Below are 14264 nucleotides of genomic sequence, written 5' to 3'. Positions count from 1 at the left end.
CACCCACTTCTTGTGGCCTGGAAGCGATGTGACAGGGGGGCGTTTTTCAAATTTTTTTACTGCACATGCGCAGTTGAAGGCTCTGATTGGAGCCTTAGGGCGCGATAAGCCCCACCCACAGCGCTATTCAGACTCATGATTTTTTTTTCCAGGCTGAGTGTGTATAGGGCACTGGAGAACAGGTTTCCAAATTGGACCTGAATTGCACCCAGATTCAGCACTTAGAATCAAAATAGTAAAATCGCCCCCTTTTTGTGATATGTGTACCTATAAAGAATGCTGAGGTTAGTCAGAACAGCCAATACAGAGCCTGCACAATTCTCTGTCCATCAGTGATATCTATGTCAAATCATGCGTGCATGTTTCTGGCCATTGAATCTTTATCTGCCCCACAAGATGTAAAGCTCTGCACCAGGAATACATTTCTCCAATAGAATCTGCTTGTTCCAAAACTACTCACTTGAAATCCTGTGAGAGAAGAGAGTAAGAATTCACACTTACTCTCTGATTACTTTGACACGTTTTGTAGCTTTGTCTACACAGGTTGTTAAAACTCATTAAAGATTTGCATCCATTGGGCTAAACTTTCATTTTAAAAACATTACAAACCTTCGTGGCAAGCATGTTCGTTATCCCATGTCCCACACATATTCATAACCAAGGCCAGTGCAAAATATTGTGCAGCAAATTCTTTTATCTCTAATCGGAAACATGTTGCGTCATATAGCTCAATTTATGTTATACCATCATTCTATTGAAATAGGAAGGAGACCTAACTTTGCTGCAGATTTGATGGGCTGAATGGCCTCCTTCTGCACAGTGCAGACTCTATGGTTCCTGAAACCGCTCTTCTTTCAATATAAAACCCATTAACCAAGCTACATTACAGCTCAAACTGTGCTTCATGCTCCAATAAAATGTAAAAAAAACTGCATGCTTGGTTTAATGAATCTGTAGTTTAACAAATTGCAAACCAATTTTTGTTTTCAAGAATGTGCAGGAAAGAATGCTAAACTGGCAATATTCAATGCTGCTTTGGTGTAAGTCTAATTAAAGCCAAAACTTAATCTGCTTCAATATTCTATTACGATTTAAACCCAACTCCACAGGTACTGGAGTTTGGTAAAACAAACATTGTTTTGTAGCATTATTGAAAACGCTGTTTGTGGTGTTTAAAATACACCATGAAGCAACTCAAACCAGAGTGAAAAAATGTATGTCCATTTCTGGCACATTTCATCAGAACGTTAAAACGAGGCAAATGTTTCACACAATAAATGGCCTGTTGTACTGTTGATACACAGCGAAAGGGAGCAGCTACTTCACACTAATTACAACACCACAAACAACATTACACCAAACAGTCAGACTCTTGGTAATTTTGTTTGAGGGAAGGATTTTGGGCAGAGGAATTCTCTGCTCTTCTGCAAATAATGCTTTGGGATATTTAACCCCACCTGGACAGACAGCCTGTTTAATATCATATCTGATGGAACTCGTTCATGCTTCATTACTTTACATTACCCATAGTTTATGTGAATGCGAGACATTACCTTCTTCTCAATCAGAGGTAAACCACAATAGTATTTTTACATAACCGTGTGAAATATATTAAAGTGCTCCGTTTGATGTACTCTGAAAAAGAATTAAAATATCACCAAATAACAGCTCAGTCAGCGTGATTACATTTGCTGCTTGATGAAGAGTGGAGAATGGGTTCATGAACTGATTTGTGATAGTTACAGTCCTAAATTCAGCTCCCTTATTCCAACTGGCAGAGTGAGATGGCCATGTGATTATGAGTTTAGATTTCTGCTGTCAGGAGACAATTTTATCATGGAGAAAGCGTATAGATATTGCACTTGGGGTATCTGTGCTCTATAATGTTTAATTGTCTTTGAAATTCTGTGCTGGAGAATGAGATTGGGGGTCTCTGTTTGCCTCAAGATTTGCATATACACTTGTGACTTCCTTCTTTACATATATCCTGGCCCAGGTCAACCCTGGAAAAGATCCATGATAAAACAATTGATTTATACTGAATGTGAAACTCCAAGATATTTACCAGCGTTTGCAGGATTTCACTCACATTTTGACCTGTTTAGAGTCAGAGCCACTGGTTACTGAAGACTGAATAAGGCAAATTTCCTTTTCATTACTTGAAATTCTGGACATTTTCCGAGATTTTACTGCTGCTTAAGGAATATGTTCTAAAAATCCCTCCATTTTTCAGCAAAAATGACAATTACTAATAACAGTTTGTCATTGTTTACTAAACTGCAGCACAACTTTAAGCAAACATCTGTAGCCATCAGCTTAGGCATTCAGCAAGACTTAAGATAAACTCACATTAAAACAACAAATTTAGGATATACAATATCTCATTTTCTGTTTCTATAAGGAATATGGCAGCTCCAGAAGTAGATTGTTAGACCAGGAACCAGGATAAATCAGTCCACAGACAGCATCTTATTCTAACATTATGCTCAGTCACTTAACAATGTTGATAAGAATTTGTCCTAAATAAATGTTTTAAAATCCATCACAAAATAGTTCAAAGTTGACAGCATTGACAACAGAAATTCATTTTTTCAATGTATGCAATTGCAAACTTCATTTAACTGCACCTTTAATGGTGTTAACAGCAGAAAAATAAGGATTATTCCTGCAAAATACGAGATTAAATTCATAAATTCTGAACAAAATCAAACCAACAAATGGCAGAAAAACATCCAATCCCATGTGAACAATTACAAAAATAAAAAATGAGTCACTTTACAGAAAAAGCAGAGTGAAGGAAAACGAGGAAGGAGAATGGATTACCTTTGTAAGAGAGCTTCAATCTTGGAACATTGTTCTTCCCATTCTGACAGTTCACTGCAGCAGGAAACAGCAGAGTGGAGCAGAGTACTAGAATCCCAGTGAGGCAGCCCATGGCTTGCAGCTTGTTTCTGTGAAGCTTCAGCGAAATGTCTCTGGACTTGAAACCTCAGACAGCCAAAGGGAGCCTAGAACCTGCAGGTGACAGGTGAGCAAAGTCAACGTGGTGCAAGTGACTGAGCCAGTCCCTCCTAGCAGCACTTGTCTTCCAACAACTGCTCATTCCACCAGTCAAGTGGAATAATGCTCTCTTACACACCCAGTTTAATGACCACACTCAGCTAGATGCCAGATTATGAGGTACAACTGTGAAGCCTTTTCTGTGGGAACATAAAGCTTTTGAACACGGCAGCGCTGTTCTTGCTGAGAGCCTTTTATTTACACTGCTCCTTTTAGCTACTGGCTTCGTCTAATCCTGCTCCTTGGCTTCACTTCATTGACTGCAGGCAGACAGAAGGAGCTTCCACTTTTTGTCACTGAAGGCAGTAAATGACGAGCTCTGTGGAGAGTTCTTTCCTTGCTGTTCTAAAGCCTAACTGACAATAGAGGAAGCAAAGCAGTCCTGTACATCTCAGTCCTCCCTTGCTGCAGCATGTCTAAAAACAGCCAAGGCTGTGAGGGGGTGGAGGGGGGGGAAGGGACTGGAGAGAGAGGAGGGAATAGTTTAGTTCCTACAGCTTTCAAAGGACACCCCTTTCAGGATATCAGTTAAATTTAACTAGCTGGGATTGTTTCCGTAAAACAGGATAAAGGAAGTCAGTCAGTGATGATGTACGTAATTTTCTAAATGGAAATAATAAAACACAACTTATTCACATCTCTGTGGACTAAATGAATTGTTGTTTTACACTTGAATAAGAACTGCTATAGATGATTCATGCTTTCGCAAGAAATAATCCCCATTGGTTGGGTTTTAATCATTTAACCTCTGTCTACACTGCACACTGGAATCAGCATTTCTTTTGAGTTGTTCCATTGTGGCGTTATGATATTCAAATTAAACAAATCATCAATTTGAGTCGTTCCCACACTTATTCCTAATCCCCATAACTTCACTGCCTGGGGCTGTGAGCTCTAATTCAATCCTTTAATATCACACAGGGACAGTTGTATAAATGCACTTGCTCCCTCTGTCTCATTCATTCTGATACACACACCGCTCTCTCCCTGTGACTAATGAATTAGTTTACCAGTTACTCTGAGCTTGTTTCATCTACACATTTCAAACTCATGATTAGGCAATTGGACAGTAAAAAAGAATGAGAAAATAAAAGACTGCACTTCTTTATTTGACAAATATTTTGTCAATGGTTTGAGTTTGTCCTGCTGCTCTGTGGCATTCTGTAACTTCAAGTGAATTGAGTGAAAGACAAAAAATGTCATTGTTTATTCTGATCAGTCCAAACCAGGCAATGTAGTGAGGAGCTGAGATATTCGCTGAATGCAAATAAAGGCAGGTTAGCTTGAGTGGGGTGGAAAGTGTTTGGAGACAGAGGGGTTTAGCCTTCAGCGGCCTGGAATTCCAGCAAAAAAGAACAAAAACACAAAAAGCTTCTATAAGGTTACAATAGGTCACCTTCAGCTAAAAAACAGCCATTTTCAGCAAAGCTATTGTTTAAAGGAATGTTGAACATCACCAGAATTTTTTTACAAGCATAATATTGTTTTAAGAAGCCTTTTAACTATTGTTAAAGCGTTTGTAGCTATCAATATTACACAGCTAAGCACAGGGAGCTGAGAACAGAGAGCCAGAATTAAAGATGTTTAAAGGTGTTCATTAGGGATGTGGAATAACTGCTAAAAATACTCATTTCTAAAGGATAGGCTGCATCTACAAACACAACTAGTAATCCACTGGTAAATCTTACCCTGGGTGCAAATACTTCAAAGATAAACTAATTTCTGTTTGTAATAGTCCAAATATCAGCAGATAACTTAAAAGCCACTTTGCTTCCTATTACAGGCTAACTATAAGCCTTGGAATGGTGCATAATGAGGCAAAGTTAGCACAAAGTTCATGAGCAGTTACAACCAAACAAAATGGAAGCTGAAAGATTCGGTTTGGCTCTGAAATGACAGATTTCATCTCCTGATAACAACACGTAACCCGGGTTGGTGCCGGACTTTAATCTGGTGTTGTGAGACTTCTTACTATGGCTGCTGCCAGCAATCTCAAGCAACAGTCAATGAAGAATGATGTGAAATTGGCAGGCCAGAGTTATACTGCTGACTGTCCATCTGTTCAGGTCATAATAAGGTCACAATGGAAGATCTTGACACTGGCATAATTTGACATATGAATAGAGCACTGTCAGGTGATATTAAGATGCAAAAATGGAATAGAGTGTGTGTGTGTGTGAGAGGTGTGTGTGTGTGTGTGTGTGTGTGTGTGTGTGTGTGTGTGTGTGTGTGTGTGAGAGGTGTGTGTGTGTGTGTGTGTGTGGTGTGAGGTGTGTGTGTGTGGTGTGAGGTGTGAGAGAGAGAGAGGCGTGTGCGCGCGCGCGTGTGAGAGAGAGAGAGGCGTGTGCGCGCGCGCGTGTGAGAGAGAGAGAGGCGTGTGCGCGCGCGCGTGTGAGAGAGAGAGAGGCGTGTGCGCGCGCGCGTGTGAGAGAGAGAGAGGCGTGTGCGCGCGCGCGTGTGAGAGAGAGAGAGGCGTGTGCGCGCGCGCGTGAGAGAGAGAGAGAGGCGTGTGCGCGCGCGCGTGTGAGAGAGAGAGAGGCGTGTGCGCGCGCGCGTGTGAGAGAGAGAGAGGCGTGTGCGCGCGCGCGTGTGAGAGAGAGAGAGGCGTGTGCGCGCGCGCGTGTGAGAGAGAGAGGGAGGTGCGTGTGTATGAGTGCGTGCGTGAGAGAGAGAGGGAGGTGCGTGTGTATGAGTGCGTGCGTGTGTATGAGTGCGTGCGTGTGTATGAGTGCGTGCGTGTGTATGAGTGCGTGCGTGTGTATGAGTGCGTGCGTGTGTATGAGTGCGTGCGTGTGTATGAGTGCGTGCGTGTGTATGAGTGCGTGCGTGTGTATGAGTGCGTGCGTGTGTATGAGTGCGTGCGTGTGTGAGTGCGTGTGTGTATGAGTGCGTGCGTGTGTGAGTGCGTGTGTGTATGAGTGCGTGCGTGTGTGTATGAGTGCGTGCGTGCGTGTGTGTATGAGTGCGTGCGTGCGTGTGTGTATGAGTGCGTGCGTGTGTGTATGAGTGCGTGCGTGCGTGTATGAGTGCGTGCGTGCGTGTATGAGTGCGTGCGTGCGTGTATGAGTGCGTGCGTGCGTGTATGAGTGCGTGCGTGCGTGTATGAGTGCGTGCGTGCGTGTATGAGTGCGTGCGTGCGTGCATGAGTGCGTGCGTGCGTGCGTGTATGAGTGCGTGCGTGCGTGTATGAGTGCGTGCGTGCGTGTATGAGTGCGTGCGTGCGTGTGTGTATGAGTGCGTGTGTGTGTGTGTGTGTGTGTGTATGAGTGCGTGTGTGTGTGTGTGTGTATGAGTGCGTGTGTGTGTATGAGTGTGTGTATGAGTGCGTGTGTGTGTGTGTGTGTGTGTGTGTGTGTGTGTGAGAGAGGTGTGTGTGTGTGTGTGTGTGTGTGTGTATGTGTATGAGTGCGTGTGTGTGTGTGTGTGTGTGTGTGTGTGTGTGTGTGTGTATGCGTGTGTGTATGAGTGCGTGTGTGTATGAGTGCGTGTGTGTATGAGTGCGTGTGTGTGAGTGAGTGAGTGAGGTGAGAGAGAGACAGTATGCGTGTGTATGTGTGTGAGACAGAGAGATGTGTGTGTGTGAGAGAGAGTGCCTATGCATGTGTGTGAGAGAATACGTGTGTGTGTAAGAGAGACAGTGTCCGTGTTTGTGTCTGTGCAAACATGAGAGAGACCAAAGAACAAAGAAAATTACTGTGCAGGAACAGGCCCTTCGGCCCTCTAAGCCTGCACCGACCATGCTGGCCGACTCAATTAAAACCCCCAACCCTTCCGGAGACCCTATCCCTCTATTCCCATCCCATTCATGTATTTGTCAAGATGCCCTTTTAAAAGCCACTACCGTATCCGCTTCCACTCCCTCCCCTGGCAATGAGTTCCAGGCATCGCCTCTGTGTAAAAAATCTGCCTCGTACATCTCCTTTAAATCTTGCCCCTCGCACCTTAAACCTGTGCCGCTGAGTAATTGACTCTTTCACCCTGGGAAAAAGCTTCTGACTATCCACTCTGTCCATGCCCCTCATAATCTTGCAGATTTCTATCAGGTCTCCCCTCAACTTCTGTCATTCCAGTGAGAACAAACCAAGTTTCTCCAACCTCTTCTCATATCTAATGCCCTCCATACCAGGCAACATCCTGGTAAATCTTTTCTGTCCCCTCTCCAAAGCCTCCACATCCTTCTGGTAGTGTGGCGATCAGAACTGAACACTATATTCCAAGTGCGGCCTAACTAAGGGTTTATAAAGCTGCAACATGACTTGTCAATTTTTAAACTCAAAACCCTGGCCAAAGGTAAGCATGCCGTATGCCTTTTTGACTACCTTCTCCACCTGCATTGCCACTTTCAGTGACCTGTGTACCTGTACACCCAGATCCCTTTGCCTATCAATACTCTTAATGGTTCTGCCATTTACTGTTTATTTCCTATCTGAATTAGACTCTCCAAAACACATTACCTCAGACTTGCATCTGTGTGTGTGTGTGTGTGTGTGTGTTTAGCTGACTGTGTGTGTGAGAGAGAGCTTGCGCGTGTGTGTGTTTAGCTGTGTGCGTCTGCACGTGTGTATGTGCATGTGTTTAGCTGAGAGTGTGTATGTGGGTATGCATGTATGTATGTGTGAGTTTGACCGAGTGTGTGTGCGTGAGTCTGAATGTGTACGTGTGTGTGTGTGTGAGAGAGAGCTTGAGTGTACGTGTGTACGTGTGTGTGTGTGTGAGAGAGAGCTTGAGTGTACGTGTGTACGTGTGTGTGTGTGAGAGAGAGAGCTTGAGTGTACGTGTGTGTGTGTGTGAGAGAGAGAGCTTGAGTGTACGTGTGTACGTGTGTGTGTGTGAGAGAGAGCTTGAGTGTACGTGTGTACGTGTGTGTGTGTGAGAGAGAGCTTGAGTGTACGTGTGTGTGTGTGTGTGTGTGTGTGTGTGTGTGTGTGTGTGTGTGTGTGTGTGTGTGTGTGTTTAGCTGAGTGTGTGGGCAAGTGTGCTTCTTCATGTGACAACATTCTGATGTAAAGGGTTCTTCCTGATTGCGGTTATTTCTTCACCAAAGTAGTTTTTATCGAACATTACTGAGACTAAATGCATTTATTTTATTCAATTGAGCAATCCTGTTAGTTTGAAGTTATTTGGATTGAAGTTAACCCTTTAATTCAGGCACAGGGATCAATGAGTAATTCATTCATGCTGTGTTTATTACATTGTGGGTAAGGTTTATTTATTATTGTCACCCATAAGCTTACATTAACACTACAATGAAGTTGCTGTGAAAATCCCCGAGGGTAGGTCAGTAACTCTGTTGCCGGTTCATTGTGGTGATCGCTGTGTGCATCCAGTTCTCCTGCATTGTTCACTGGTTCACATCAGCACGGAGCCCAATATCATTGCAACTCAAAGCCAACTTGTGCCCCTTTACTGTGACTGCCTCTGGTGCCAGGGGCACTCTGAATAAACCATGCGGAACGATCATTGGTGCCTGACCCTGGGAGACAACAGAAAACAACAGGGGCTGTACTGAAGATGTTGGTGAAAGAAAAGGAAGGTAAAATGTTCCAAATCCTCTGAAAATCCTTCAGACATGAGGTCCAAGGTATTGGTAGGAGATAGCGATGGAGGTTAATGCCAGGAGTGTAACCCCAGGAACTGGATACATTACAATGAGAAATCTAATGATCTGGTAATGTCAGCCAATACTTGGTCATGTTCACACCCAACCAACTGCATGACCAAATCCAGTCACTGCTCAATTCCTCACACGCCCATCATTCACCACCTCTCTCCACAAGGACTCTGTTCTATTCTATGACTCATACCTAACATTCACCTGTTTCAAACACAGAAAATGCTGGAAAATTGCAGCATGTCTGTCAACATCTATGGAGAGAGAATAGAGGCAACATTTCAAGTCTGGATGACCCTTCATCAGAGTCAACTTCAAAGGGTCATCCAGACTCGAAATGTTGGCTCTATTCTCTCTCCACAGATGCTGTCAGGGCTGCTGAGATTTTCCAGCATTTTCTGTGTATGTTTTAGATTCCAGCTTCTGCAGTATTTTGCTTTTATATTCATCTGCTTCACCTTCCTCTCACAGTTAACACCAGGACAAACCTCCCACCCATATCTCATTGACAGCTATTCAACCATGATTTCTAGATCAGCCAAATACATTTCACAGCACACTGACACACTTCCCTCTTGCGTGCAGGAGGTAGCACATAATAGGGTACAACAGGAAGTAGCAGGCTGCTGGCAGGGGGAGATACCGCTGCATATTTTAACTCAACGGGAGGAGGTAGTGTTGGCCTTCATGGGAAGGAAGCTGCTGAAAGTTCCTAACCGCCTTTTTCTCCTCCCTCTTCCAGCAACTTGTCTTTCTCTGCAGAGGCCCTGTGCATTCTCCCTGTCACGTATAACAGGGCAATTGTTTTTCACACAGCTTTTAATTCACCAAGAATAGTATTTCAGCAGCATTCATATCACTCTCTGCAGAGGGTGGAAACATCGAGCAGTTATCAAAATCTAACTGCCAGAAGGAATAATCCAGCAACTAACTAACCTAAGCTGGTCCCTTTAAAAAAGCTCTGGTTGCGAGTGAAGGAGGGGGTGGTGGTGTTCAGCTGTGCAACGTTAAAAGAGGAATGGTGGAGCAATGGGGAAGTGATGGCCTCGTGGTATTATCATTAGACTGTTAATCCTGAAACTCAGCTAATGTTCTGCTGACCTGGGTTCAAATCCCACCACAGCAGGTTGTGGAATTTGAATGTGATAATCTAAGAATCTATTGATAATTATGAAACCATTATCGATTGTCGGAGAAGCCCATCTGGTTCACTAATGCCCTCCCCTGCTCTGACCTACGTGCGACTTCAGAGACACAGCAATGTGGCTGACTCCCAACTGCCCTCTGAAATGGCCTAACAAACCACTCAGTTTCAAGGGCAATCAGGAATGGGCAATGAATGTTGGCCCAGCCAGTAATACCCATGTCCCACAAATGAATAAAAGGAAGATTTGACAGGTCACAGGATCTTTTCCTGTTGCTGTTTTTGTGTTCTGCTGTAGGTTAGAGTGTGTGAATTACAGCGTGGCAGTGCAGGTGTGAAAGCAACATCATCTACCTAGCCTGGTGCTGCAAACACACCCTTCACAAATAAAACACCTGGCACGCTTCCTGGCAGTGTGTCCATGAGAAATGTAAGCTTATTTATTAGAGTCACAAGCCTGCCTACATTAACACTAATGAAGTTACTGTGAAAATCCCCTCGTCGCCACACTCTGGCGCCTGTTTGGGTACATCAAGAGAGAATTTAGCGTGACCAATGCACCTAACCAGCAGGTCATTCTGATTATGGGAGGAAACCGGAGCGCGCGGGAGGAAACCGGAGCGCGCGGGAGGAAACCGGAGCGCGCGGGAGGAAACCGGAGCGCGCGGGAGGAAACCGGAGCGCGCGGGAGGAAACCGGAGCGCGCGGGAGGAAACCGGAGCGCGCGGGAGGAAACCGGAGCGCGCGGGAGGAAACCGGAGCGCGCGGGAGGAAACCGGAGCGCGCGGGAGGAAACCGGAGCGCGCGGGAGGAAACCGGAGCGCGCGGGAGGAAACCGGAGCGCGCGGGAGGAAACCGGAGCGCGCGGGAGGAAACCGGAGCGCGCGGGAGGAAACATATGGAGACATGGGGAGAATGTGCAGACTCCGTAAAGGCAGTGACCTAAGCTGGGAATCGAACCTGGGTGACTGGCGCTGTGAGGCGGCCGTGCTAACCATCATGCCACCTCAGTGGACAGGTAAGTCGGGTGGACATAGTTCTAGGCTCACAGAAGAACTCCGATCATATTTATTTGTAAATGTGACAGACACCACTTTGGGATTTTAAGGGGCCTTGCAATGCCCACAGTTTAGGTAGTACACACAAAGCTAACTTTTCTCCTGGTATTTGGAGTTACCTTGATCTTTACAGGTCGGCATAGAAATATAATTCAGACTGACTTGTACAATGGTAATGTGTACAACGAGATGAAAGTTAGACATGAACATCGGAGCAACAAAGGCCCCTAATTAAAATGTCCCTTTGGCTGCTCTGCTTACATCTGCTTTGTGTCCAAGAGTGAATCATGTTAATTCTCAACTCAGCCCCAAGGTAAAGCCCTGTGAATTAGTGAGGTGTTAAATAGAAGGACTATCAATGTACCCTTTAGATCACTGACATCACCTTGAAGCAAACTCCTGAATACCCCATGGAGTTGCTGGTTAATTTGTAAAGTGTCTGCTGTTTAACTTCAGAAAGAATGTCACATCTTTATCATCAATAAATAAATTGGATTGGGAGTTAGCAAACTGAAAACAGACCCATGATAACTCTGTAATATCCAGTGAATGATGTCAGTTTATTTGCTTAACAGTATATTGATGTTGTCTACTTTTTCCAACTTTAATCAGTTCTGTGTATTGGGTGGGAGCAGTAGAGACAACTTCCCATTCTGCCTGCATCACAGACAGACAGACAGCAAAGGACAAGCAGAGAAAGATCAGACCACATCTATAATTATTCACACGCAAAAACAGAAAATGCTGGAAAATCTCAGCAGGTCTGACAGCGTCTATGGGGAGAGAATCGAGCCAACGTTTCGAGTCTGGATGACCCTTCATCAGAGCTGAGAGCAAAGAGAATCAGCAGAGATTTATACCATTGGAATTGGACAAATGTAAATGAGGATATAGAAAGCTGAGAAGGTGCTAAAAGTGTCCATTAGCTGATCGGAATGTGAGAATGGCAGAGCAGATACAGACTGTTAAAGGACTGTCTGAGGAAAGTGACAGTTGCCCTAAAAGGGCAGGGGGAGGGAGCAAGAAAGAGAGTTTCATCTCATTCACCCATTTTATCATCTTTCTCTCTCACTTTCATTTTTCTCCTTCTTGCCCCCTTCCTGCGCACGTAGTTATTCATCTCAACATGTTATTTTAATTTTATTATAGAAACGGCTTTATGATTGTATAGCAGTCCTGAGATTGTTTCAGAGTGTTTCACATGGTGATTACATCAAACTCTGTGTATGTTTGGCGATGGGGGTGGGGGAGGCTGAAGAAAGGTCCAATGGTTTTATTTAAAAGGAGATTTGAAGACAAAAAAGGAAAGAAGAAAGTGAAGTCATTTATTAGTACTTGTGGAGAGAGAGGGAGCGATAGTGATTGAGCATTGGGAGTTTTCATAGTGGACACATGGGTTAAAAATAAAGATAGTGATCTGCAAGTTAATGGTTGATTCCATGGGAAATCTAAGGAGGATAAGAGCTGTGAGTACAGATGAACCTTTGCAAGACTGAAGAATGTGAAGTGAGGATTCTCCTTGCAGACAATCAGAGAGGTTGTTCCTTAAGTGTGTTGAGCAACAGCAGAGGAAGGTTTGGAGTTGGAGGCAATGAATGCTGTATGTAAGGTTAAAAGTTCAGATAAGTCTGACCCAGATGCTACCCAAGAGGACAGTGACGCAAGTTAGAGACACGCACAGGTGCTGGACAGGGCTCAGGAACTGCCTCCTGGTTTCATTAATATTGACCTGAGGAAATATTGACTCATTAGGGCTTGACGTCAGACACCACTGACGCCCCACAAACATCCTTTAAGCGAAGGGGCAGCCAATCTACTTTTAGGAAAAATTGGTTTCAAAAGGGTTTTGGCCAGAGCACTGGAAAAACTTGCTACTCTTCCAATAATAAAGAATCTTAAACATCCACCTAAACCACTGGGACAGGATATCTGTTTAATATTCATCCAATGGACAGAACATCTTGCAATCGAGCACTTCCTCAGCATTAAAGGTGACTCGGCAATTTAAACTGTAAAACTCAAATCCCCAAACACCTGATCCACCAAGATGACACACATCCTGCTTAGTGCAATAAATTCACAGGAAAACCCTTTGTCGCAGACAACATGAATGGATTTGAGGAATAATGAATATTTTTTCTGAGGAGGGATTGAGAATAGTGTGGAAATGCAGAGAAATGGGATTGAAGCCAATCAGCAAAGGGACAGGTTTATTGGAATGAAATTTTTTTATTGTTGCAAAAACATTTCTTACAAGTTTTTAAATCAGAAACTACAAAATATGAACTCAAACAGCATCTTGAGCTGAATTTGTGATATTTCCAATAAATCTCGAATAAATGTCAAGTGAATGCAGGAGGTTCCATGATAGAAGAGTGAGCAGAGATCTGATAATTAACTCGGTCTGGTTTCCAGACGTCGCTGGATTCCGGGGAAGTGCCGGAAGATTGGAAAGCGGCTAATGTTACGCCGTTGTTTAAGAAGGGTGCCAGGCAAAAGGCAGGGAATTATAGGCCGGTTAGTTTAACGTCTGTTGTAGGTAAAATGTTAGAATCCATCATCAAGGAGGAAATAGCGAGGCATCTTGAGGGGAATTGTTTGATAGAGCAGAGGCAGCACAGTTTCGTTAAGGGGAAGTCGTGTCTGACAAATTTACTGGAGTTCTACGAGGACGTGTCTAGGGCGGTGGATAGAGGAGAGCCGGTGGATGTGGTCTTTCTTGATTTTCAGAAGGCGTTCGACAAGGTACCTCACAAGAGGTTATTGCAGAAGGTCAGGGGGCATGGAGTTGGGGGTAGGGTGTTAGCGTGGATAGAGGATGGGTTGTCAAATAGGAGGCAGAGAGTGGGGGTCAATGGGTGCTATTCGGATTGGCGGATGGTGACTAGTGGAGTGCCCCAGGGGTCGGTGCTAGGGCCTCAGCTATTTACCATTTATATAGATGATCTGGAGGAGGGAACCGAGTGTAGGGCGTCGAAATTTGCTGATGACACCAAAATTGGTGGAAAGGCAAATTGTGCGGAGGGTGGGGAGAGTCTACAGAAGGATCTAGATAGGCTGGGCGAATGGGCCAGGAAATGGCAAATGGAATTTAATGTTGGCAAGTGCGAGGTGGTCCACTTTGGTTGGAATAATGGTAGGAAGGACTATTACTTACGTGGCGAAAAACTGCAGCAGGCGACAGTGCAGAGGGACCTCAGTGTCCCTGTGCATGAGTCGCAAAAACCCAGCTTGCAGGTACAGCAGGTGGTCAGGAAGGCGAATGGGATGCTGGCCTTCATAGCGAGGGGGATTGAATATAAAAGTAGGGAGGTCTTGCTGCGGCTGTATAGGGCATTGGTGAGGCCGCAGCTGGAGTACTGTGTGCAGTTTTGGGCGCCATACTTACGCA

At 44.5% G+C, this 14264-nt stretch overlaps 1 protein-coding gene across 4 annotated transcripts in view; it reads right to left on the bottom strand.

Moving 5' to 3' along the window:
- The window catches only part of sema3ab (sema domain, immunoglobulin domain (Ig), short basic domain, secreted, (semaphorin) 3Ab), a 366890-nt gene that overhangs the window by 207257 nt on the left and 145369 nt on the right, over window positions 1-14264 (bottom strand). For all 4 annotated transcript variants that reach the window (XM_080207779.1, XM_080207780.1, XM_080207781.1 and 1 more), the window contains exon 2: window positions 2824-3015. In XM_080207779.1, the coding sequence (XP_080063905.1) occupies window positions 2824-2935 (112 nt within the window). In that variant the 5' untranslated portion in view covers window positions 2936-3015. The remainder of the gene's footprint in view (window positions 1-2823; window positions 3016-14264) is intronic.

Source organism: Carcharhinus amblyrhynchos, chromosome 19, assembly GCF_965287045.1.
Source record: "Carcharhinus amblyrhynchos chromosome 19, sCarAmb.v2.hapA, whole genome shotgun sequence".
In the NCBI taxonomy this organism is placed as follows: Eukaryota; Metazoa; Chordata; class Chondrichthyes; order Carcharhiniformes; family Carcharhinidae; genus Carcharhinus; species Carcharhinus amblyrhynchos.
Note: the sequence above shows the minus strand (reverse complement) of the source record. Positions and strands in the feature narration are given on the sequence as shown.